This window comes from Salvelinus namaycush, chromosome 3 (genome assembly GCF_016432855.1).
Source record: "Salvelinus namaycush isolate Seneca chromosome 3, SaNama_1.0, whole genome shotgun sequence".
Classification (NCBI taxonomy): Eukaryota; Metazoa; Chordata; class Actinopteri; order Salmoniformes; family Salmonidae; genus Salvelinus; species Salvelinus namaycush.
In genome coordinates this window covers 73,773,439-73,797,619 of record NC_052309.1, presented here as the reverse complement: position 1 = coordinate 73,797,619, position 24,181 = coordinate 73,773,439, and the positions used below count along the sequence as shown (strand labels likewise).

Genomic DNA, 24,181 nt, shown 5'->3' with positions numbered 1-24,181 from the left:
CTTTTTCCGTAAAGTTTTTTTGAAATCTGACACAGCGGTTGCAGAGGTATATCTATAATTCCATGTGTATAACTTGTATTATCATCTACATTTATGATGAGTATTTCTGTTGAAACGATCTGGCTATGCAAAATCACTGGATGTTTTTGGAACTAGTGAATGTAACGCGCCAATGTAAACTCAGATTTTTTTATATAAATATGAACTTTATCAAACAAAACATACATGTATTGTGTAACACGAAGTCCTATGAGTGTCATCTGATGAAGATCATCAAAGATTTGTGATTAATTTTATCTCTATTTGTGACTCCTATCTTTGGCTGGAAAAATGGCTGTGCTTATTGTGGTTTGGTGTGACCTAACATAATCGTTTGTAGTGCTTTCGCTGAAAAGCATATTTGAAATCGGACACTTTGGTGGGATTAACAACAAGAATACCTTTAAAATGATATAAGACACATGTATGTTTGAGGAATTTTAATTATGAGATTTCTGTTTTTTGAATTTGGCGCCCTGCACTTTATCTGGCTGCTGTCATATCGATCCCGGCAGCGGGATGCAGCCATAAGAAGTTAAGAACTTTGATAAGTTTATTCAAGTGCAGTCACAAAAACCATCAAGCATTATGTTGAAACTGGCTCTGATGAGGACCGCCACAGGAAAGGAAAACCAAGAGTTACCTCTGCTGCAGAGGGTAAGTTCATCAGAGTTACCAGCCTCAGAAATTGCAGCCCAAATAAATGTAACAGACACATCAACATCAACTGTTCAGAGGAGACTGCGTGAATCAGGCCTTCATGGTCGATTTGCTGCAAAGAAACCACTACTAAAGGACACCAATAATAAGAAGAGACTCGCTTGGGCCAAGAAACACGAGCAATGGACATTAGACTGGTGGAAATCTGTCCTTTGGTCTGATGACTCCAAATTGGAGATTTTTGGTTCCAACTGCTGTGTCTTTGTGAGACGCAGAGTAGGTGAATGGATTGATCTCCGCATGTGTGGTTCCAACCGTGAAGCATGGAGAAGGAGGTGTGATGGTGTGGGGGTGCTTTGCTGATGACACTGTCAGTGATTTATTTAGAATTCAAGGCACACTTAACCCCCATGACTACCACAGCATTCTGCAGCGATGTGCCATCCCATCTGGTTTGCGCTTAGTGGGACTATCATTTGTTTTTCAACAGGACAATGACCCAACACACCTCCAGGCTGTGTAAGGGCTAATTGATCAAGAATGAGAGTGATTGAGTGCTGCATCAGATGACATGGCCTCCACAATCACCCGACCTCAACCCAATTGAGATGGTTTGGGATGAGTTGGACCGCAAAGTGAAGGAAAAGCAGCCAACAAGTGCTCAGCATGTGGGAAATCCTTCAAGCATTTCATATGAAGCTGGTTGAGAGAATGCCAAGAGTGTGCAAAACTGTCATCAAGGCAAAGGATGGCTACTTTGAGAAATCTAAAATAGAAAATATTTGTAAATTTGTAAAACTTTTTTTTGGTTACTACATGATTCCATATGTTTTATTTCATAATTTGATGTCTTCACTATTATTCTACAATGTAGAAAATAGTCAAATTAAAGAAAAACCCTGGAATGAGTAGTAACTTTTGACTGGTACTGTATTTATTGGACCCTGTAGACCAGGGTTTTTTAACCCGAAGTGGGCCCTGGGCATGTGAGGTGGGTCGCGAGTTATGAGAATACATCTATAATAACACACTATTTCTTCTTAATTTGGGTCGTTAGAGGAAGATTTGAGTCACGGGAGGACGGTAAAAATGTCTAATTTGTGTTTCGAGATAAACGTTTAAGAACCCCTGCTGTAGAAAAACACTTCCCTCAGGTATTCAAATATGGGTAGTGTTCCTATTTACATTTTTTTGTAAAACTGCAGCTTTGGAATTGACAGTTCAGTGAGAGGGTTTTTTACGAGTAAAACGTTTCAAAATGATCTGTTTGTGTGTTGTCTTCAGCAAAAAGACCTCTCAAAGGAAAAATCAGTGAGGCTAGTGACACTAAGCAGCAACATAGCAACCCTAACAAGACAAGAAAACAGCCATGATGAAGAAAGCAGCTATATTCAGGCATAACTGAAGTATATTAATGCTGAAAATAGCCACGGCTTGCCTATGTATTCAAAGAAACAATTTCTGCTCAACAGGATCCTCCCAGAGGCTGGGCTGGAAATCTCTCTGCCTCTTGCCACCAGGGGGAAGAATTGCTTGGTCCCCATACCCTTTGACAACTTCACACACAGAGTTTCTAAACCCAGAGGTGCAACATTGAAGACTTCCAGGAACGCTTGCGAAACAGACCAGGCTGAGGTTTGAGATGAGAACAGTGAAATGAGTTGTTTATTTTCTCAATCTAAAGACACAACCTAGATTTGAGTCAATGTCTTAAGTAGTTGAACATGTTATTACTCCAACCTTGTGAAGGTGACACACTGACAAGTTTTCATTTTCGTCCAAAAAACATTATCAAGACAGCCTTTGATTAGACGGTCTGCACATGCGCAGTTCGGCGCGATATGACCGTTACACCAACGTGATGGTAAAAACATGCCTGATCTGTGCCGCACATAATGCCCCAATTACGGGATTCTAATCCTGTCTGCTGCGGCCGGGTCCAGCTCTGCTGAGAAGCAAGTTCCTCTTTCATCTGTACTCCGCGTGAGCGATGTTAGTCGCCCACGCCAAACCTCTGTCAACAGCTGTTCCCTCAATACGTCATCAACAACAACCATAACATTCCGGGACACCCCAAATGACCCCCAAAATCCCCCAATTATATTATCCTCACTGTACCTTCCTGTTCATGCCAACACACACTAACACACATCATATAATAATAACCTCCCTTCATAATAGATTCGTTTAAAATGAGAAGAACACCATCAGGTCAATAAACATCAAAATATACAGTGATTTCGGGGTCCCTTAGTGTCTTATCCAAGTGACTCTGAAATCGAAATCTTAAGTTAGAAAGGGTCCTGCTGACCAAGCGGGATCTCCCTCTATTTGGCAACATTTCAGGAAGAGGCAGAGCTGGCAGGAGGGTGAGGGGGGATGCTGTATAATTGACAATATTTCAATGGCACTCATGTCAATGGCATGCACGTTGGTGAGTGTTTCTGTCTGGTAGGTCTTTGTAGTGTTAACACACAGCCTGAAGACACCTGGGAATGGTCTATGCACGTGTGTGTGTATTTGTATTGATCCATATTGGCAGTGGTATATGGCAATGGACCTCTATGTAGTAGGTTGCTTGTATTGTCAATATAGACTGAGGAATATGAGTACTATGTTCATGTACATGTACGCAATGAAGTGGATCAGCCAAAGGACTTAAGCCTGTCGATTTGGTACGGCACTGTAGTAGAGTCCATAAAGCCCCTCCCGTCTCCACCCCACAGTAGTACCACCGGTCGGTGTGTAGGGGGGCTCAGAACTCATCGTCGGAACTGAGCAGCAGGGTCTTCTCGTTGTCGCGGGTGCTGAGGTTGCTGTGGCTGCGGGACACCGGCACCCCTCCACGCTGCTCAAGGGTGGACTGCTGTGTGTACTGCTGGTAGGCCGGGGAGAAGTTGTGGATGGCGTCCTGCACCATGTCTCCGGGGTTCATGGTCTCCTTCAGACTGCTGGAGATGCTCTTCATTGGGGCGCAGCGACCTGCCGGGAGAGGATGGAAATAGAGGGAGGATAAGGGATAATGGAAGGAAGAGTGGAACCCTACAGTGAGCAATCTGAATGCCATGAGTAATCAAAATGGAGGATCACATAATACTACTGAACCAAACAGACAGAAACCGCCAGTGGAGCTCCTAGTGCATTGCAAGGGGAAAACTCATACACACCACAAAAAAATACATTGATAAAAGCAGCACATACTGTACAATAATGGCAATACAAATGTATAACAGCACTGAGGACGCTCAAAATAAATTGTTTGTACAAAATTAAACTCTATATCTCAGAAACAGTTAAAAAAAATAATAGAATAACAAAATATGAGCACATCACAGAAATGGAGTCAACCAGAAAGTACTGTGGCAGTGAGAAGCCAAACACAGCTGAGCTAGTGGTAGACCTACCGTACTGTCCATAAATAGGAAAGGACCCTTATAGTGCAGCACAGAGAGAGACAGATAGCGAGAGACAGATAAAGAGAGAGGGACATAAGAAAATATACAAGGATGAATATTGAACAATAAAAAAGGAGAAGGGCGAGAGAACAGAACAGGAGAATAAGGAAGAGATGGAAGATAAATGAGAGGAGAAAAAGGATTCAACAAAAGAAAATTTGAGTAAAAAACAGAGGGAGTGGAAAGGAGAGAAAGGGAGAATAAAAGAGAGAAAGAAACATTTAGAGACAGCGAGAGCAGGTCAGTGGAACAAAGTCACTGAAATAGACTTGAAGAGCAACCATGGAGAACCAGTTTCCTGAATCCACACTGAACACAGTTCCAGAAACATAAGCAACTGCTTGTGTCATTTAGTCAGGAACACACTAATATGCTAGTGATGACTTGATTTATTTTTACTTAAACAGTTTTATCTCTAATCTGCATGGATAGTCCCTCCCTCTGTATCCTTACCGTAGGAGTCCAGCCTCTTGTCCATGTAGACCTTGTAGGTGAAGGCGTGGCGCAGGGCCACAGCGGCAAAGAACATCTCAATGCAGATGATAAAGTTCTGGTAGCCGGCGGCGACCGTGCCCTCCCCAACTGACACTTCGGGAGAGTTGATTTTAGGGATGGCTCCACACTTCTCCAGGATGGCCAGCAGCATACCTTATCCCCCAGAGAGGGAGAGAGAAATCGAGGAAGGAGGATCAGAGTACTGTCAAATCACATTGTGTGTATTATCTGGGAGAGAGGGTCAGCACACTTGGATGCATCATTATCTATGATACATTGCGTGTGTGTGTCGATCGAGAGGTTTCCTTACCCTGCCAGAAAGAGAGGAAGATGACAGACTTGACCATGAGGAACTTGAGCATGGGGCTGTAGGGGACCAGCAGGTTGCGGGTGGCGAAGTAGAAGAGAAAGAGGGCGTAGAGAGACAGGCTGACAGAGAAGTTATAGATGATGGTCACATACAGGTACCCACTGGCCACACTGGAGAGAGAGAGAGAGGCACAGCCAGCTATCAGAACAGTGTCAACACATAGGGATGACTTAGCACAGTCTTGTCTTAGAGATTAAGTAATATAATTCCTACTCTGAGATGCTTGACAACTACAACCCCGACATTTCGGTGAAAACAGATTTAGAGCCAGAATAGTGTAAATGTAAAAATAAACATCCGTGAGAACAAACAAATAACATTTAAACTGTTCATACAGAAAAGTACAGACTAGTAAAAATATTATAGACAAACATGAATCCTCTGTGGCTTTTGAAACAATTCACTTTGAGGTCAACACAGGTTAAGCAAATACTCTGATATAGTATAGAGTAGAATGAGTGAGTGTCCCATAGCCCTACGTACTTGAAGTCTCCATCTCTGTACTTCCCAAAGGCCTGCAGGATGACTGTGATCATGGCCATCAAAGGCTTCACCACACAGAACTGCAGAGTGGCCTGAGAGAGAGAGAATATGTAATGGTGTAACAACTCTGTTCATATGTAAGGGTTTCTCACAAATAATGTGTGAGAAGAAGGCTTTCACTATACCTGTTTGCAGAATCGGAGGAACCCAATGGAGTAAGTCCTTCCCCAGAGACAGCAGGTTCCGTACACACAGCTGGACCTGTAGACAGCCAAGACACAAGCATTTGGTAGTCTGTGTTCTCAAGATCCAAATCGCATGAAAAGAGGTCTCAACCATACAATAAAGTATTGATACACATTACTATTCTGCAGTTGTGGGATGTTTGAATGACAGTCTTGGATTGTACATGAATTGTCTTTTTTTTTTAATAAGAGAGGACAAAGAGTGATAATAGAGAGAGACTCACTCAATGGGCTTTCCTCTGATCTCAGCCATGATGGCGCTCTCCCCTCCAAGGTACTCATAACACAGGCTGAGGAAGTTGTAGATCACAAACGCTGCAGAGGAAACACACACAAACACATGTAAGCAGTGTCAGAGAGTTGAGAGAATATGGGGGTAGTTGCCACTATGCAACTACAGCAGTCGTTTGGTTAACCCAGCAAAGCCTTCATATCCAAAATCAATCCCCCAATCAATCTGTCTGTCTGTGTGTATTTGGTCTGTTTGGACTCTGGGCATCCCTTGAGAATCCAGAAACATTTACGAGAAAGAACACTAACAGAAGTAAACATGTTCTATCTAGAGGCATTGGCCATGTTCCTCTCTACAGTATTAAGGCCTTGGTCCCCATTTCCCATGAGCAGAATGCTGATGTACTGTGTCAGTGCATGGGCCAGTGCAGAAAGCAAAACAAGATGAGCGACTGAGTCATTGTCCCCAATGGCCTCTGGCTAAACCGCCCTCCATTCTAGCTTGAATCAACATCGCCCTGTCCCACTGTGTGCACACAAAGCTACCCTCCCCCACTCTGTGTGTGTTTGTGTGTGTGACAACATGTATTCCAGAGATTCCCATATATTGATATCCATCCAGCTGAATGTTTAGTCCAAAACTATTCAGTTACCATCCTATTTAACAACACATGTACAGTACTGGTATAATCTAATACGCGCCTGTTTATTTTAATCCATTCATTAGCATAAATTATTTATCTAAGAGATTTGAATGGTTTATAGAGATTTCCATTGATTTGGAAATTAAATAAATTGTTTCAAATGAACAGAGCACAGTGGTAGGTCCCGACTCCTTGGGACAGACGGAGAGTTGAGGGAAAATCCTCTCCAGTCAGACTGAATCACTTCCAGTTTGTCGGGGCAGAAGAGGCTGCAGGATGCAAGCATGGTTTCAGCTGCTGTCCCAGGTGTTCAGTCCATGCTAATTTGAGGGTGGTGATACAACTACAGGACGAATCAATCCTGAAGCTTTGCTGCTCTTTCTCCTGTTCTGTCTCTTTTCTGGCATTGGAAACTCCAGCCATAAAGGACCCCTGCCTATTCCATTTGCTTTCCGTGTATATTGTATTTGCACACATATCGCTGCATAGAGGTCTGAGTAGACAATAATGGGGATCCCAGTGGCATCCTTATGGTATTGACACCTGCTATTCGAATGTTTGCAAGCATGCATGTATAAATACACAACATCAGTGTGTGTACTTTGCTGTGTGAGTGAGTGAATGAGAGTGAGAGAGAGAGAGTGTAACTTTATGACAGCACTGGGGCCCTCTATATTTAGCAGTGTGGAGCCCTGGGGCCACAGCTGCTGCCTGTGCGTGTGCCATGTGCTGGCAGGGAGAGCCCACTCTGTGCAGCCTAGCTGAGCTGTTAGCTCCCCTGCCGTCAATCCATGCGCTCCCAGCACTCACACACATCATACAGTACACACACACAGCATTCTCTCACGCATCATAGACTCACACAACTCTCTTTGACACAAGGTAGACAAAATGTGCAGTGCAAAGCACTCGTTCATGCATTGAGCGCACTGAGGTCCCCTTTTCCCCGCAAACAGACATAGGGTTGAACATTGTACGTACAATAGAGTTTGTCAGGCATAATTTTATGGCAGAGCCGGTAACCAAGGGGCACACCTGTCTGTATTATGTGACCACTAACAAAATGCTAATGCCAATTTCTGTGGATGTTACTTCTGTTGAGATACAGCCGGCTGGTACAGAACAGCCAGACAATTTATCTGTTCATAAGTGAGTGGTTTCTAAAACTCTTCAAGGCTTCAGTCCTTTGCATACTGTTGCTAGGGAACAGGCCTCCCCTCCCCAGCAATCCCAGCAGGCCTTGGAAACAACAAGAGAACAAAGATGGCCACTCTCGTAAAGGCAGAGAGACCGCAAAGCCCATCTGTCACTGGGGACAGAACAGATTCCCAAACACTCGTTACTACGACCAGGGGTTGGAACTGGTTCAGAGAACAGAACTGAAAACTGGAAAATAACTAATTTTTCAAGGAACAAAATCAGAACCGGGAACGAAAGTGATCTATTCTTCTCCGGAACAGAACCATTATTTTAAAAGCATGGGGACCGGTTAATAACGTTCCGGGCATTATATATATTTTTTAAGTCCCACAAAATAATCAAAGCGCCTATGCAAATCCCTCCCTGTCAATCAGAAACTTCTTCCAGTGTCGTCCTGCTAGAGGTGTGCCGAGTAGTCGGACAAAACGAGTATAGTAACAGATATCGGTAATTTTCTGTATACGACTTGATCAGAGTATTTTTTGTAATTATCTTCCTCATGTCAGTCAAGTGAGGTGCTACATGGTCTAAATAACTCAACTTGCCAGCTTGCTTGTCTGTAAAGAAAAGGGCGGGCTGTACATTGATCCTGCTACTCTAATTGGATAGAGTGAAGCTGTATTTCTCTGTCCACTCGCTTCATAATTTCACCCGATCACCTTCACTTCTCTGTTTCGGTCTGATCATTCAGACTGCTGCTGCCTCCTGTTAGCCTGCTACTATGATAAATCAAATGGAAAGGGCGTTTGGTATCAAGCTATCAATGTGCATAATATCTAAAAAGCGGGGCGAGGGTAGGGGAAAAAGATGAAATGGAGTCTTATCTCCCTCTCTAACTTAAAGCATCAGCTGTCAGAGCAGCTTACCGATCACTGTACCTGTACACAACCAATCTGTAAATAGCACACCCAACTACCTCATCCCCATATTGTTATTGATTTTCTTGCTCTTTTGCACCCCAATATCTCTACTTGCACATCATCATCTGCACATCTATCACTCCAGTGTTAATGCTAAATTGTAATTATTTCGCATCTATGGCCTATTTATTGCCTTACCTCCCTACTCTTCTACATTTGCACACACTGTACAGTTGTTTTTGTTGCACTGCTTTGCTTTATCTTGGCCAGGTCGCAGTTGTAAATGAGAACTTGTTCTCAACTTGCCTACCTGGTTAAATAAAACTAAAATAAAAAATGCTGACGCGCATTCTGATTGATAGCAAACTTGTCTGCCCGCTACAAATTGAGGACACACAGACACACCGCTCCTAATCTGCAACTTGTTTGGTCTATAAACGTACAGGGAGATAAGTAGATGTTGGCAAAATACCTAAGCATATTAAAACATTTACGTTTTTTCCGATCACTAGTATCATCCGATCCGACTATCAACTGTAAATTTATGGATACAAATATGAGCATGGCCATGTCGGCACACACGTATGCCGGCTGAAAATGTTTGCCAGTGTGCATGTAGGTTACTTGCCCCCCTCCAAAGCATATAGTTGAAGTCGGAAGTTTACATACACTTAGGTTGGAGTCATTAAAACTCGTTTTTCAACCACCCCACAAATTTCTTGTTAACAAACTATAGTTTTGGCAAGTCAGTTAGGACATCTACTTTGTGCATAACACAAGTAATTTTTCCAACAATTGTTTACAGACAGATTATTTCACTTATAATTCACTGTATTACAATTCCAGTGGGTCAGAAGCTTACATACAGGTCTAAGTTTACTGTGCCTTTAAACAGCTTGGAAAATTCCAGAAAATTATGTGATGGCTTTAGAAGCTTCTGATAGGCTAATTGACATCATTTGAGTCAATTGGAGGTGTACCTGTGGATGTATTTTAAGGCCTACCTTCAGACTCAGCTCCTCTTTGCTTGACATCATGGGAAAATCAAAAGAAATCAGCCAAGACCTCAGAAAAATTGTAGACCTCCACAAGTCTGGTTCATCCTTGGGAGCAATTTCCAAATGCCTGAAGGTACCACGTTCAACTTTACAAACAATAGTACGCGAGTATAAACACCATGGGACCATGCAGCCGCATTACCGCTCAGGAAGGAGACACGTTCTATCTCCTTGAGAAGAACGTACTTTGGAGCGAAAAGTGCAAATCAATCCCAGAACAACAGCAAAGGACCTTGTGAAGATGCTGGAGGAAACAGGTACAAAAGTATCTGTATCCACAGTAAAACAAGTCCTATATCGACATAACCTGAAAGGCCGCTGAGCAAGGAAGAAGCCACTGCTCCAAAACCATCATAAAAAGCCAGACTACGGTTTGCAACTACACATGGGGACAAAGATCTTACTTTTTGGAGAAATGTCCTCTGGTCTGATGAAACAAAATTAGAACTGTATGGCCATAATGACCATCGTTATGTTTGGAGGAAAAAGTGGGAGGCTTGCAAGCCAAAGAACACCATCCCAACTGTGAAATACGGGGGTGGCAGCATCATGTTGTGGGGGTGCTTTGCTGCAGGAGGGACTGGTGCACTTCACAAAATAGATGGCATCATGAGGACGGAAAATGATGTGGATATATTGAAGCAACATCTCAAGACATCAGTCAGGAAGTTAAAGCTTGGTTGCAAATGGGTCTTCCAAATGGACAATGACCCTAAGCATACTCAAAAGTTGTGGCAAAATGGCTTAAGGACAACAAAGTCAAGGTATTGGAGTGGCCATCACAAAGTCCTGACCTCAATCCTATAGAAAATGTGTGGGCAGAACTGAAAAAGCGTGTGCGAGCAAGGAGGCCTACAAACCTGACTCAGTTACACCAGCTCTGTCAGGAGGAATGGGCCAAAATTCACCCAACTTATTGTGGGAAGCTTGTGGAAGGCTACCTGAAACATTTGACTCAAGTTAAACAATTTAAAGGCAATGCTACCAAATACTAATTGAGTGCATGTAAACTTCTGACCCACTGGGAATGTGATGAAAGAAATAAAAGCTGAAATAAATAATTCTCTCTACTATTATTCTGACATTTCACATTATTAAAATAAAGTGGTGATCCTAACTGACCTAAGACAGGGAATTTTTACAAGGATTAAATGTCAGGAATTGTGAAAAACTGAGTTTAAATGTATTTAGCTAAGGTGTATGTAAACTTCAGACTTCAACTGTAGCTGTAGTCTGCTGACGTTACAAGTGTGATTCAGAAGATTGGGAGAAAGATTATTATTATTATTATTATTTTTACCCCCTTTTCTCCCCAATTTTCGTGGTATCCAATCGCTAGTAATTACTATCTTGTCTCATCGCTACAACTCCCGTACGGGCTCGGGAGAGACGAAGGTCGAAAGCCATGCGTCCTCCGAAGCACAACCCAACCAAGCCGCACTGCTTCTTAACACAGCGCGCCTCCAACCCGGAAGCCAGCCGCACCAATGTGTCGGAGGGAGGAAACACCGTGTACCTGGCCCCCTTGGTTAGCGCGCACTGCGCCCGGCCCGCCACAGGAGTCACTGGAGCGCGATGAGACAAGGATATCCCTACCGGCCAAACCCTCCCTAACCCAGACGACGCTATGCCAATTGTGCGTTGCCCCACGGACCTCCCAGTCGCGGCCGGCTGCGACAGAGCCTGGGCGCGAACCCAGAGACTCTGGTGGCGCAGCTAGCACTACGATGCAGTGCCCTAGACCACTGCGCCACCCGGGAGGCCCTGAAAGATTTTAAATTAGAGAAGAATGGATCAACTTTTTCAACGTTAGTTAGGGATACTATAGTTATAAAATGTCACATTGGATTTATTAACTACAAAAAGGTAAGACGTGTTTTTAATTCTGGTGCAGCTCAGTACACACAAGCTTGTTAGCTACAGTGGGGAGAACAAGTATTTGATACACTGCCGATTTTGTAGGTTTTCCTACTTACAAAGCATGTCTGTCATTTTTATCATAGCTTCAACTGTGAGAGACGGACTCTAAAACAAAAATCCAGAAAATCACATTGTATTATTTTTAAGTAATTCATTTGCATTTTATTGCATGACATAAGTATTTGATACATCAGAAAAGCAGAACTTAATATTTGGTACAGAAACCTTTGTTTGCAATTACAGAGATCATACGTTTCCTGTAGTTCTTGACCAGGTTTGCACACACTGCAGCAGGGATGTTGGCCCACTCCTCCATACAGACCTTCTCCAGATCCTTCAGGTTTCGGGGCTGTCGCTGGGCAATACGGACTTTCAGCTCCCTCCAAAGATTTTCTATTGGGTTCAGGTCTGGAGACTGGCTAGGCCACTCCAGGACCTTGAGATGCTTCTTACGGAGCCACTCCTTAGTTGCCCTGGCTGTGTGTTTCTGGTGGTTGTCATGCTGGAAGACCCAGCCACGACCCATCTTCAATGCTCTTACTGAGGGAAGGAGGTTGTTGGCCAAGATCTTGCGATACATGGCCCCATCCATCAATCCTCCCCTCAATACGGTGCAGTCGTCCTGTCCCCTTTGCAGAAAAGCATCCCCAAAGAATGATGTTTCCACCTCCATGCTTCACGGTTGGGATGGTGTTCTTGGGGTTGTATTCATCCTACTTCTTCCTCCAAACACAGCGAGTGGAGTTTAGACCAAAAAGCTCTATTTTTGTCTCATCAGACCACATGACCTTCTCCCATTCCTCCTCTGGATCATCCAGATGGTCATTGGCAAACTTCAGACGGGCCTGGACATGCGCTGGCTTGAGCAGGGGGACCTTGCGTGCGCTGCAGGATTTTTATCCATGACGGCGTAGTGTGTTACTAATGGTTTTCTTTGAGACTGTGGTCCCAGCTCTCTTCAGGTCATTGACCAGGTCCTGCTGTGTAGTTCTGGGCTGATCCCTTACCTTCCTCATGATCATTGATGCCCCACGAGGTGAGATCTTGCATGGAGCCCCAGACCGAGGGTGATTGACCATCATCTTGAACTTCTTCCATTTTCTAATAATTGCGCCAACAGTTGTTGCCTTCTCACCAAGCTGCTTGCCTATTGTCCTGTAGCCCATCCCAGCCTTGTGCAGGTCTACAATTTAATCCCTGATGTCCTTACACAGCTCTCTGGTCTTGGCCATTGTGGAGAGGTTGGAGTCTGTTTGATTGAGTGTGTGGACAGGTGTCTTTTATACAGGTAACGAGTTCAAACAGGTGCAGTTAATACAGGTAATGAGTGGAGAACAGGAGGGCTTCTTAAAGAAAAACTAACAGGTCTGTGAGAGCCGAAATTCTTACTGGTTGGTAGGTGATCAAATACTTATGTCATGCAATAAAATGCAAATTAATTACTTAAAAATCATACAATGTGATTTTCTGAATTTTCCGTCTCTAGCAGTTGAAGTGTACCTATGATAAAAATTACAGACCTCTACATGCTTTGTAAGTAGGAAAACCTGCAAAATCGGCAGGGTATCAAATACTTGTTCTCCCCACTGTAGCTCTTAGCCAACTCTGAAATTTAAAGAAAAACAAGTTCCTCCATAGAAGCCGCTCCTCCGTAGGTATAATTCTGTGGGCCTAATTCAGATAATTAATGTCACCACAAGATGCTCAGCGCTTCTAGCCAAGTCTCTACCCTCTCTCGCTCTCTCCCCACCCACAAAATGTCAGTTTCACCTCGCGTCCTACACTTGTCTTTCCATCAAGCATGTAAACAACTCACTGAGCTATAGTTTGCCCGCTCCATAGTAAGCTGCTCTATCCATACTGCATAATTGGTGAAGTAATTTCATGTTGAGTTAAATGTAAAAAATATATGATTTCAGAGGTTTAAAAAGGAACCATTATAAACCTGTCATCTTTTGGGGTCGAACCGGTTCAGAACTTTATTTTGCAGGTCGAAAAAGTGGAACAGAACAACAACAAAAAAGAATGGTTCTATTCAGAACAAAACTATTGTAAAATGATTTTGTTTCCAACTCCTGCTACGGGACGCAAAAACACAATCATCGAACGTATGTCAACCAAAAATGTGTTGTGAGTACTTGTGCATCTCCGATAGAGTAAAAAGTATGTGTGTGATATTGCTTTAAAAAACACAGAACATGTAGTAGCACAGCAGAAAGGTTTCGGCCTTAGGCCTCCCGGGTGGCGCAGTGGTCTAGGGCACTGCATCGCAGTGCTAGCTGCGCCACCAGAGTCTCTGGGTTCGCGCCCAGGCTCTGTCGCAGCCGGCCGCGACCGGGAGGTCCGTGGGGCGACGCACAATTGGGCTAGCGTCGTCCGGGTTAGGGAGGGTTTGGCCGGTAGGGATATCCTTGTCTCATCGCGCTCCAGCGACTCCTGTGGCGGGCCGGGCGCAGTGCGCGCTAACCAAGGGGGCCAGGTGCACGGTGTTTCCTCCGACACATTGGTGCGGCTGGCTTCCGGGTTGGAGGCGCGCTGTGTTAAGAAGCAGTGCGGCTTGGTTGGGTTGTGCTTCGGAGGACGCGTGGCTTTCGACCTTCGTCTCTCCCGAGCCTGTACGGGAGTTGTAGCGATGAGACAAGATAGTAATTACTAGCGATTGGATACCACGAAAATTGGGGAGAAAAGGGGATAAAATTAAAAATAAAATAAAAAAATTTAAAAAAAGAAAGGTTTCGGCCTTAACATTGTACTGCAAACAATGGAATGCACCTGTGCTTAGCGCAAATACATTTTTCCATTGCAACATCAAACCATAGACCAGCAGGATGAGCAACAGACCACAAACCATGTCTATCACAGCTCTATTTGAATGTATAAGGAACAAAAATATAAACACAACATGGAACAATTTCAAAGATTTTACTGAGTTACAGTTCATATAAGGAAATCAGTCATTTGAAGTAAATTAGGCCCTAATCTATGGATTTCACAAGACTGTTGGTTACAGACACCTTTAAAACATTGGGCCTCAGGATCTCGTCACGGTGTCTCTGTGCATTCAAATTGCCATTGATAAAATGCAATTGGGTTTGTTGTCCATAGCTTATGCCTGCCCATACAGTAACTCCACCACCGCCATGAAGCAATCTGTTTACATCAGCAAACCGCTCGCCCACACGACGCCATACATGTGGTCTGCGGTTGTGAGACCGGTTGGACGTACTGCTAAATTCTCTAAAACGACGTAGGAGACGGCTTATGGTAGAGAAATGAACATTCAACTCTCTGGCAACAGCTGTGGTGGACATTCCTCCAGTCACCACGCCAATTGCAAGCACAGTATCTTTTCTCTCTAAAACAAATGTACTTGTATGTATTTGATGTTTCTCAAGGCATTCAGTCTATGGGGGTGCCACAGGGTTCAATTCTAGGGGCGACTCTTTTCTCTGTATATATCAATGATGCAGCTCTTGCTGCGGGTGATTCTTTGATCCACCTCTACGCAGACGACACCATTCTGAATACATCTGGCCCTTCTTTGGACACTGTGTTAACAAACCTCCAAACGAGCTTCAACGCCATACAACACTCCTTCCGTAGCCTCCAACTGCTCTTAAATGCCAGTAAAATGAAATGCATGCTCTTCAACTGATCGCTGCCCGCACCCTCCCGACTAGCATTACTACTCTGGACGGTTCTGACTTAGAATATGTGGACAACTACAAATACCTAGGTGTCTGGTTAGACTGTAAACTCTCCTTCCAGACTCACATTAGGCATCTCCAATTCAAAGTTAAATCTAGAATTAGCTTTCTATTTCGCAACAAAGCCTCCTTCACTCATGCTGCCAAACATACCCTCGTAAAACTGACCATCTTACCGATCCTTGACTTCGGCGATGTCATTTACAAAATAGCCTCCAACACTCTACTCAGCAAATTGGATGCAGTCTATCACAGTGCCATCCGTTGTCACCAAAGCCCCATATTCTACCCACCACTGCGACCTGTATGCTCTCGTTGGCTGGTCCTCTCTACATATTTGTCGCCAAACCCACTGGCTCCAGGTCATCTATAAGTCTTTGCTAGGAAAAGCTCCGCCTTATCTCAGCTCACTGGTCAGCATAGCAACTCCCATCCGTAGCAAGCGCTCCAGCAGGTATATTTCACTGGTCATCCCCAAAGCCAACACCTCCTTTGGCCATCTTTCCTTCCAGTTCTCTGCTGCCAATGACTGGAACGAATTGCAAAAATCGCTGAAGTTGGAGACATATCTCCCTCACTAACTTTAAGCATCAGCTGTCAGAGCAGCTACTGATGGCTGCAGCTGTACACAGCCCATCTGTAAATAGCCCATCCAACCAACTACCTACCTCATCCCCATATTTGTTTTTGCTTTTCTGCTGTTTTGCACACCAGTATTTTTACTTGTACATCCTCATCTGCACATATCACTCCAGTGTAAATTGCTAAATTGTAATAACTTCGCCACTATTGGCCTATTTATTGCCTTACCTCCATACTTCATTTGCACACACTGTATTTAGATTTTTCTATTGTGTTATTGACTGTACGTTTGTTTATCCCATGTAACTCTGTGTTGTTTTTGTCGCACTGCTTTGCTTTATCTTGGCCAGGTCGCAGTTGTAAATGAGAACTTGTTCTTAACTGGCCTACCTGGTTAAATAAAGGTGAAATAAAATGTAAAAAATTATATTCATGCCAATACATTTAAAAACACTATTTTAACAGGTAAGAGTCATACACCATTGACAGGGTGGGAAGGTTCTCACCTTCGTAGCAGTCGCGGACCGTGTCAAAGTAGACGTAGTACTCTTCGTTAGTGAAGAAGAGGAGGCTGAGCCACGAGTCAAAGGCATAGATGGGAACGATGAAGAGGATGCGAACTATGTGCCTCTGCTCATTGGGAGAGCTGTAGTAGCGCAGGTGCATGTAGATCTGTCAAAGGGAGAAAGATACATAGACAAGAAAGAGAAGGACAGAGTGAAGAGGGCATCATTTAATCACAGCTCCTAAAGAACCTGGCTAGATTATAATGTACTTCATTGTAGGAGAATAATTTAAAAACTAAACGTGACAGTTAAATAGACAATGAAGTGAAAGGAGGGTAATTGTGTTTGAATAATCAACAGCTTCCTTCTCCCTGAGAGGGACCACAGCTCTGTCAACGTGAGCTAGCTAAAAATGGGCTAGCTGAAACAAGTGTCTCATGAAATCAATGTGTTTTCACTTCACTAGGGCTCAGTGACTGTGACTTTGTGGTCCTGCCCACATCCTGGGGAGAGCAGTCGACATCGTGCGTGTGTGTGTGATGAGAGGATCTGTGTTGTGTTTTTCCATTCAGGTCATCAGTACCTTTTGTCTACTTCATCCTGTCCCAGGTTCCCACTTACAACAATGCTACACCGATCACCTTTCCTGGCCTGGGCACACACACCTTTGGTAAAATAACAAACAGTAGGGCGCTCGCACACAGAGAGCACTGTACCAGCTTTGTTGCTAGGCAACGGCCCTCGCTCTCTGATGTCACTGCAGAGCTAGGTACACCTGTAGTCAGAGCGACGGCTCATCTTTAACCCTTTGTGTGAGCAGCAACACAATGGAGAGGAATCATTAACCTGGGCCTTTCAGTAGCTCTGAACCTATAGGAGGTTAGTGGTCTGCAGGCAACATGACTACATATTTGAAGACCTGCCACAACTACTTTATCATGGCTGAACAGCCTGAGGTGTTCCACGCTGGGTGTGTTCCAGAGTGCATAATCAACCTGGACTGGCAGGCGTGAGGAATCTAAAGGGATGCCTTGATATGCTTCTGCAGTTTCTATCTGCAATTTGATTTGTGCATACTGAGAAAACTACTGTAGGCACTAGGCATCCATCTTATGCAGCAGTGAGACCACACTAACATATGATTTGAGTACAAACAGTTGAAGCATATGTTAGATGCAACATGCAGAAAAACATAGGAGTGTGTGTGTGTGTGTTTGTGTGAGAAAGAGTTAACTAGCCCCTTACCTGGTGGCAGGTTATTAGCAGGGCTGTCCAGACAAAGAACCCTGACACGGTCTGGGCAGTGGAGGTCATGAGGAAGTATGGTTCCTCAGGGGTCACCAGGGGGGTGTCTGGCACCCAGGAGGCGTTGGAGCCCGACGGGGCCGCTGTGGTCGGGGACCCTGGGGCCATATCGGCTGGGGAGTCATTTTCCATTCGATCTGACAGGGGCATGCCACGTCTCCACAGCTCCTCCATCATCTGGAGGGAGACAACAGGGGGATATGGTGGGTTTTGGGTTTTCTGGCTATTCACAGTCACATTAACAGAAGTAGCTAAATATGTAGAAAAGGTGGAGCTCCATTAAGGAACAGGTTATCGAACACATCACACATGGATGGTTGTCTCAGGCATACCAATAAAAACCTACTACTTTATTCAATTGAACAATTAAAGCTGAAACTAACATCCTAGTGGACAGAGAAAATCTGAATAAGATATGGAGAGGAGAGAGAAAGAGGGGAACCAGAAGGAGCTGAGTGAGGGGGAGAGAGGGGAACCAGAAGGAGCTGAGTGAGGGAGAGAGAGGGGAACCAGAAGGAGCTGAGTGAGGGAGAGAGAGGGGAACCAGAAGGAGCTGAGTGAGGGAGAGAGAGGGGAACCAGAAGGAGCTGAGTGAGGGAGAGAGAGGGGAACCAGAAGGAGCTGAGTGAGGGAGAGAGAGGGGAACCAGAAGGAGCTGAGTGAGGGAGAGAGAGGGGAACCAGAAGGAGCTGAGTGAGGGAGAGAGAGGGGAACCAGAAGGAGCTGAGTGAGGGGGAGAGCGGGGAACCAGAAGGAGCTGAGTGAGGGAGAGAGAGGGGAACCAGAAGGAGCTGAGTGAGGGGGAGAGAGGGGAACCAGAAGGAGCTGAGTGAGTGAGAGGGGGATGGAAGTTGAGAGAGAGAACACAGGGACAGAGTGAATCAGTCAGACAGAGCGAATTGGCGTGACATGGGCTGAGGGCCCACTGACCCAAATTCTCCTTCTCCTCTCCTCCTGGTTTGAGAGCAGGGGCGAGCGTAGGAGAGCCACAAATAAATCTCTATGGAGCACACTGAAGGACAGACTGGGTATATCAGTGCCAGTGGGACATACAGTTGAAGTCGGAAGTTTACATACACCTTAGCCAAATGCATTTAAACTCAGTTTTTCACAATTCCTGACATTTAATCCTAGTAAAAATGCCCTGTTTTAGGTCAGTTAGGATCACCACTTATTTTAAGAATGTGAAATGTCAGAATAATAGTAGAGAGAATGATTTATTTCAGCTTTTATTTCTTTCATCACTTTCCCAGTGGGTCAGAAGTTTACAAAGTTTCCCAAAGATTGGAAAGCAGCTGCGGTCATCCCCCTCTTCAAAGGGGGGGACACTCTTGACCCAAACTGCTACAGACCTATATCTATCCTACCCTGCCTTTCTAAGGTCTTCGAAAGCCAAGTCAACAAACAGATTACCGACCATTTCAAATCCCACCATACCTTCTCTGCTATGCAATCTGGTTTCAGAGCTGGTCATGGGTGCACCTCAGCCACGCTCAAGGTCCTAAACGATATCTTAACCGCCATCGATAAGAAACAATACTGTGCAGCCGTATTCATTGACCTGGCCAAGGCTTTCGACTCTGTCAATCACCACATCCTCATCGGCAGACTAAACAGCCTTGGTTTCTCAAATGATTGCCTCGCCTGGTTCACCAACTACTTCTCTGATAGAGTTCAGTGTGTCAAATCGGAGGGTCTGTTGTCCGGGCCTCTGGCAGTCTCTATGGGGGTGCCACAGGGTTCAATTCTTGGACCGACTCTCTTCTCTGTATACATCAATGATGTCGCTCTTGCTGCTGGTGAGTCTCTGATCCACCTCTACGCAGACGACACCATTCTGTATACTTCTGGCCCTTCTTTGGACACTGTGTTAACAACCCTCCAGGCGAGCTTCAATGCCATACAACTCTCCTTCCGTGGCCTCCAATTGCTCTTAAATACAAGTAAAACTAAATGCATGCTCTTCAACCGATCGCTGCCTGCACCTGCCCGCCATCACTACTCTGGACGGCTCTGACTTAGAATATGTGGACAACTACAAATACCTAGGTGTCTGGTTAGACTGTAAACTCTCCTTCCAGACTCACATCAAACATCTCCAATCCAAAGTTAAATCTAGAATTGGCTTCCTATTCCGCAACAAAGCATCCTTCACTCATGCTGCCAAACATACCCTTGTAAAAACTGACCATCCTACCAATCCTCGACTTCGGTGATGTCATTTACAAAATAGCCTCCAATACCCTACTCAATAAATTGGATGCAGTCTATCACAGTGCCATCCGTTTTTTCACCAAAGCCCCATATACTACCCACCACTGCGACCTGTACACTCTCGTTGGCTGGCCCTCGCTTCATACTCGTCGCCAAACCCACTGGCTCCAGGTCATCTACAAGACCCTGCTAGGTAAAGTCCCCCCTTATCTCAGCTCGCTGGTCACCATAGCAGCACCCACCTGTAGCACGCGCTCCAGCAGGTATATCTCTCTGGTCACCCCCAAAACCAATTCTTCCTTTGGCCGCCTCTCCTTCCAGTTCTCTGCTGCCAATGACTGGAACGAACTACAAAAATCTCTGAAACTGGAAACACTTATCTCCCGCACTAGCTTTAAGCACCAGCTGTCAGAGCAGCTCACAGATCACTGCACCTGTACATAGCCCATCTATAAATAGCCCAAACAACTACCTCTTTCCCTATTGTATTTATTTATTTTGCACCCCATTATTTCTATCTCTACTTTGCACATTCTTCCACTGCAAATCAACCATTCCAGTGTTTTACTTGCTATATTGTATTTACTTCGCCACCATGGCCTTTTTTTTGCCTTTACCTCCCTTATCTCACCTCACTTGCTCACATTGTATATAGACTTATTTTTCTACTGTATTATTGACTGTATGTTTGTTTTACTCCATGTGTAACTCTATGTTGTTGTATGTGTCAAACTGCTTTGCTTTATCTTGGCCAGGTCGCAATTGTAAATGAGAACGTGTTCTCAACTTGCCTACCTGGTTAAATAAAGGTTAAATAAATAAATAAACAAACACACTCAATTAGTATTTGGTAGCATTGCCTTTAAATTGTTTAACTTGGGTCAAACGTTTCAGGTAGCCTTCCACAAGCTTCCCACAATAAGTTGGGTGAATTTTGGCCCATTCCTCCTGACAGAGATGGTGTAACTGAGTCAGGTTTGTAGGCCTCCTTGCTCACACACACTTTTTCAGTTCTGCCCACACATTTTCTATGGGATTGAGGTCAGGGCTTAGTGCTGGCCACTCCAATACCTTGACTTTGTTGTCCTTAAGCCATTTTGCCACAACTTTTGAGTATGCTTAGGGTCATTGTCCATCTGGAAAACCCATTTGCGACCAAGCTTTAACCTCCTGACTGATGTCTTGAGATGTTGCTTCAATATATCCACATCATTTTCCGTCCTCATGATGCCATCTATTTTGTGAAGTGCATCAGTCCCTCCTGCAACAAAGTACCCCCACATCATGATGCTGCCACCCCAGTGCTTCACGGTTGGGATGGTGTTCTTCAGCTTGCAAGCATTTTTCCTCCAAACATAACAATGGTCATTATGGCCAAATTGTCCTATTTTTGTTTCATCCGACCAGAGGACATTTCTCCAAAAAGTACAATCTTTGTCCCCATGTGCAGTTGCAAACCGTAGTCTGGCTTTTTATGGCGGTTTTGGAGCAGTGGCTTCTTCCTTGTTGAGACGCCTTTCAGGTTATGGCGATATAGGGCTCGTTTTACTGTGGATATAGATACTTTTGTACCTGTTTCCTTCAGCATCTTCACAAGGTCCTTTGCTGTTGTTCTGGGATTGATTTGCACTTTTCGCTCCAAAGTACGTTCGTCTCTAGGAGACAGAACGGGTCTCCTTCCTAAGCGGTATGACGGCTGCGTGGTCCCATGGTGTTTATACTTGCGTACTATTGTTTGTACAGATGAACGTGGTACCTTCAGGTGTTTGGAAATTGCTCCCAAGAATGAACCAGACTTGTGGAGGTCTACAAGTCTGATTTCTTTTGATTTTCCCATGATGTCACGCAAAGAGGCACTGAGTTTGAAGGTAGGCCTTAAAATACATCCACAGGTACACCTCCAATTGACCCAAATTATGTCAATTAGCCTGTCAGAAGCTTCTAAAGCCATGACATTTTCTGGAATTTTCAAAGCTGTTTAAAGACAGTCAATTTAGTGTATGTAAACTTCTGACCCACTGGAATTGTGATACAGTGAATTATATGTGAAATAATCTTTCTGTAAACAATTGTTGGAAAAATTACTTGTGTAATGCACAAAGTAGATGTCCTAACCGACTTGCCAAAACTATAGTTTGTTGACAAGAAATTTGTGGAGGGTTGAAAAATGAGTTTTAATGACTCCAACCTAAGTCTATGTAAACTTCCGACTTCAACTGTATAGCTAATGAGAGGAATTTATTGAATGACAGAAAAATTGTTAACATTTATGAGATTGGTTTGAGTCTTTTAGCCATCAGCAGCACATGATCAATTCCCAAAGTCAGCAAGTTGACTGACCCCTATTGCTCATTAGGTCTGTAATACTGATGTATTGCAAAGTAGCCAGATAGCAGTTTTCTAATGGGAAACTGTGGGCTAAGTGACCAATAGAAAGATGGACAGTAGATTCTCCACACCCTTGTACTCAATCCTGGCATTAGTGATGCTCACTAGGTAATGTGATCGCTAGATGCATCAGTCTAGAGTCCAATGATGGCAATAACCTAATCATTCAGAATAAAACTGATTTAAAAAGGGGATTCAATTAATATGCATGGCTAAATATAGGCAGGCCGTGGCCATGGGTGACTCACGCTGCTGGACGAAGCCTGCTGTATGCATTACATTTGAGGGATAGTTACATTTGAGTGTCACACTCGTTTCACTCAAGTTGGGTTTCTCAAGTAACTATTGGTTCGTGATAAGCATAGACTATTGACTGATGACTATTGAGGTTGAATATCAACAATATGTAGGCCTATTCTTTATAGGCCTAGAGAATGAATGCCTATTAGATTTATAATGTGATTTTCCCATGACACAAATGCTTAACTTTTCAAGAAAAAGGGAAAGGGTTGAGACAGTAGTAAAGAATGAAAGTATTGGTCAATATTGATGGCTTCTAAAAACAGCAAACATGTTATATTGATAAGGTATACTGCTGTTCAGTTGTAATTGAGAGCCATGTCTGGTGCATTTCGTTTGGTTCAATGACCAGATAATTCATATAGACACACGACGGGGGAGACTCCATCAATTCCTGCTGACTGAACCTGAGGGTGTATTTCATAACATCTGTTGTACTTTGACCTAAATCCTATCAGTCATCCAACATCGGCTTTTTGACATTGATGCCAAAATGAAACGAAATAAATGTTTTGCAGTTTTCCTCTCCAGATATACTAAAGGCATAACATACTATGGAGAATATAGGGCGTTGTAGTGAGAATAAATGAACATAATTTCCATGCAAAGACTACATTTAAAAAAATAGCCCATTTCCATAATAGAAAAAAGGCAACCAAAACCTCTTTAGGGATGATTTCATTATGAAAATTGTCATTGTACAACAATATGAAAACAGGAGCTGAAATTACAGCTGTGTCATCAAGCGAAAGCTACATTCGTTCGTCGTTCGGAAACAGTTTCTTTCCATCCATTCTGAACACAAAAACACAGCGCGAGCGGTGGCTTACCTGCATCTGCTGCAGTTGTTTGATTTGTGTACACACTGCGGCTGTTTGAATCCAAGCATACATGTATCCTAAATACGTTATTAGCTACGACAGACACACATTCATAAAATAATAATTCATACTAAATTAAAATCACTGCAACATAACGTCAAGTGAGAAACCAATTTAAACCATGTTTACAGTTTCATCTAGTTCGCTAGCTAACGTTAGCATCGCTAGTTAGGTAGCTGCTCGCAAACTCTTCAAAGCCTAGGTAAATACAACCTTGTGTCTGTACTAATAGTCCATCTCATGTAGAAAAACTTTATTCAGTCACTATAATTTCAAAATAGGAGTATCGGGGAACGCTCGTGAATTCGGCTCCGTTATTCCCCTGTATCTCTCCTAGCGATTCACTACGCTAAGATTTTACAGTAGCAGAACAGCGAAACTCCTCCACCGTTTCTGCTGTCACGCAGGCGCAGTAGCTTCATCGCCTTCAGCCACTTTCCCATGATGTAACTCGTATATGCCAGCTGGTCTTGCATTGTTGTACAAACCCAGATTTCAAATATTTGTGTTTGTGTATGAAGAATTTACCAGGTAGTATAAAGTTAATTCATTCAGTAGCTTTGTTTTCATTAGAATAATATTACACATTTCATTGTAAACACATACGTCTTATTAATGAAATAAACGCAATTACTTAG

General features: G+C 43.8%; 1 protein-coding gene across 1 annotated transcript; it reads right to left on the bottom strand.

The window, feature by feature from the left end:
* Positions 1-2,346: 2,346 nt before the first annotated feature.
* Positions 2,347-23,927, bottom strand: LOC120037892 (transmembrane protein 184B-like). The gene is made up of 9 exons (XM_038983861.1): positions 23,493-23,927; positions 17,701-17,937; positions 16,456-16,621; positions 5,972-6,062; positions 5,688-5,763; positions 5,503-5,594; positions 4,960-5,129; positions 4,608-4,802; positions 2,347-3,681 (listed from the first exon to the last, which is right to left on the bottom strand). Exons 1-9 carry the CDS (start codon positions 23,553-23,555, stop codon positions 3,455-3,457), a joined length of 1,317 nt encoding a protein of 438 aa, XP_038839789.1. The 5' UTR covers positions 23,556-23,927; the 3' UTR covers positions 2,347-3,454.
* Between the last annotated feature and the right edge of the window lie 254 nt (positions 23,928-24,181).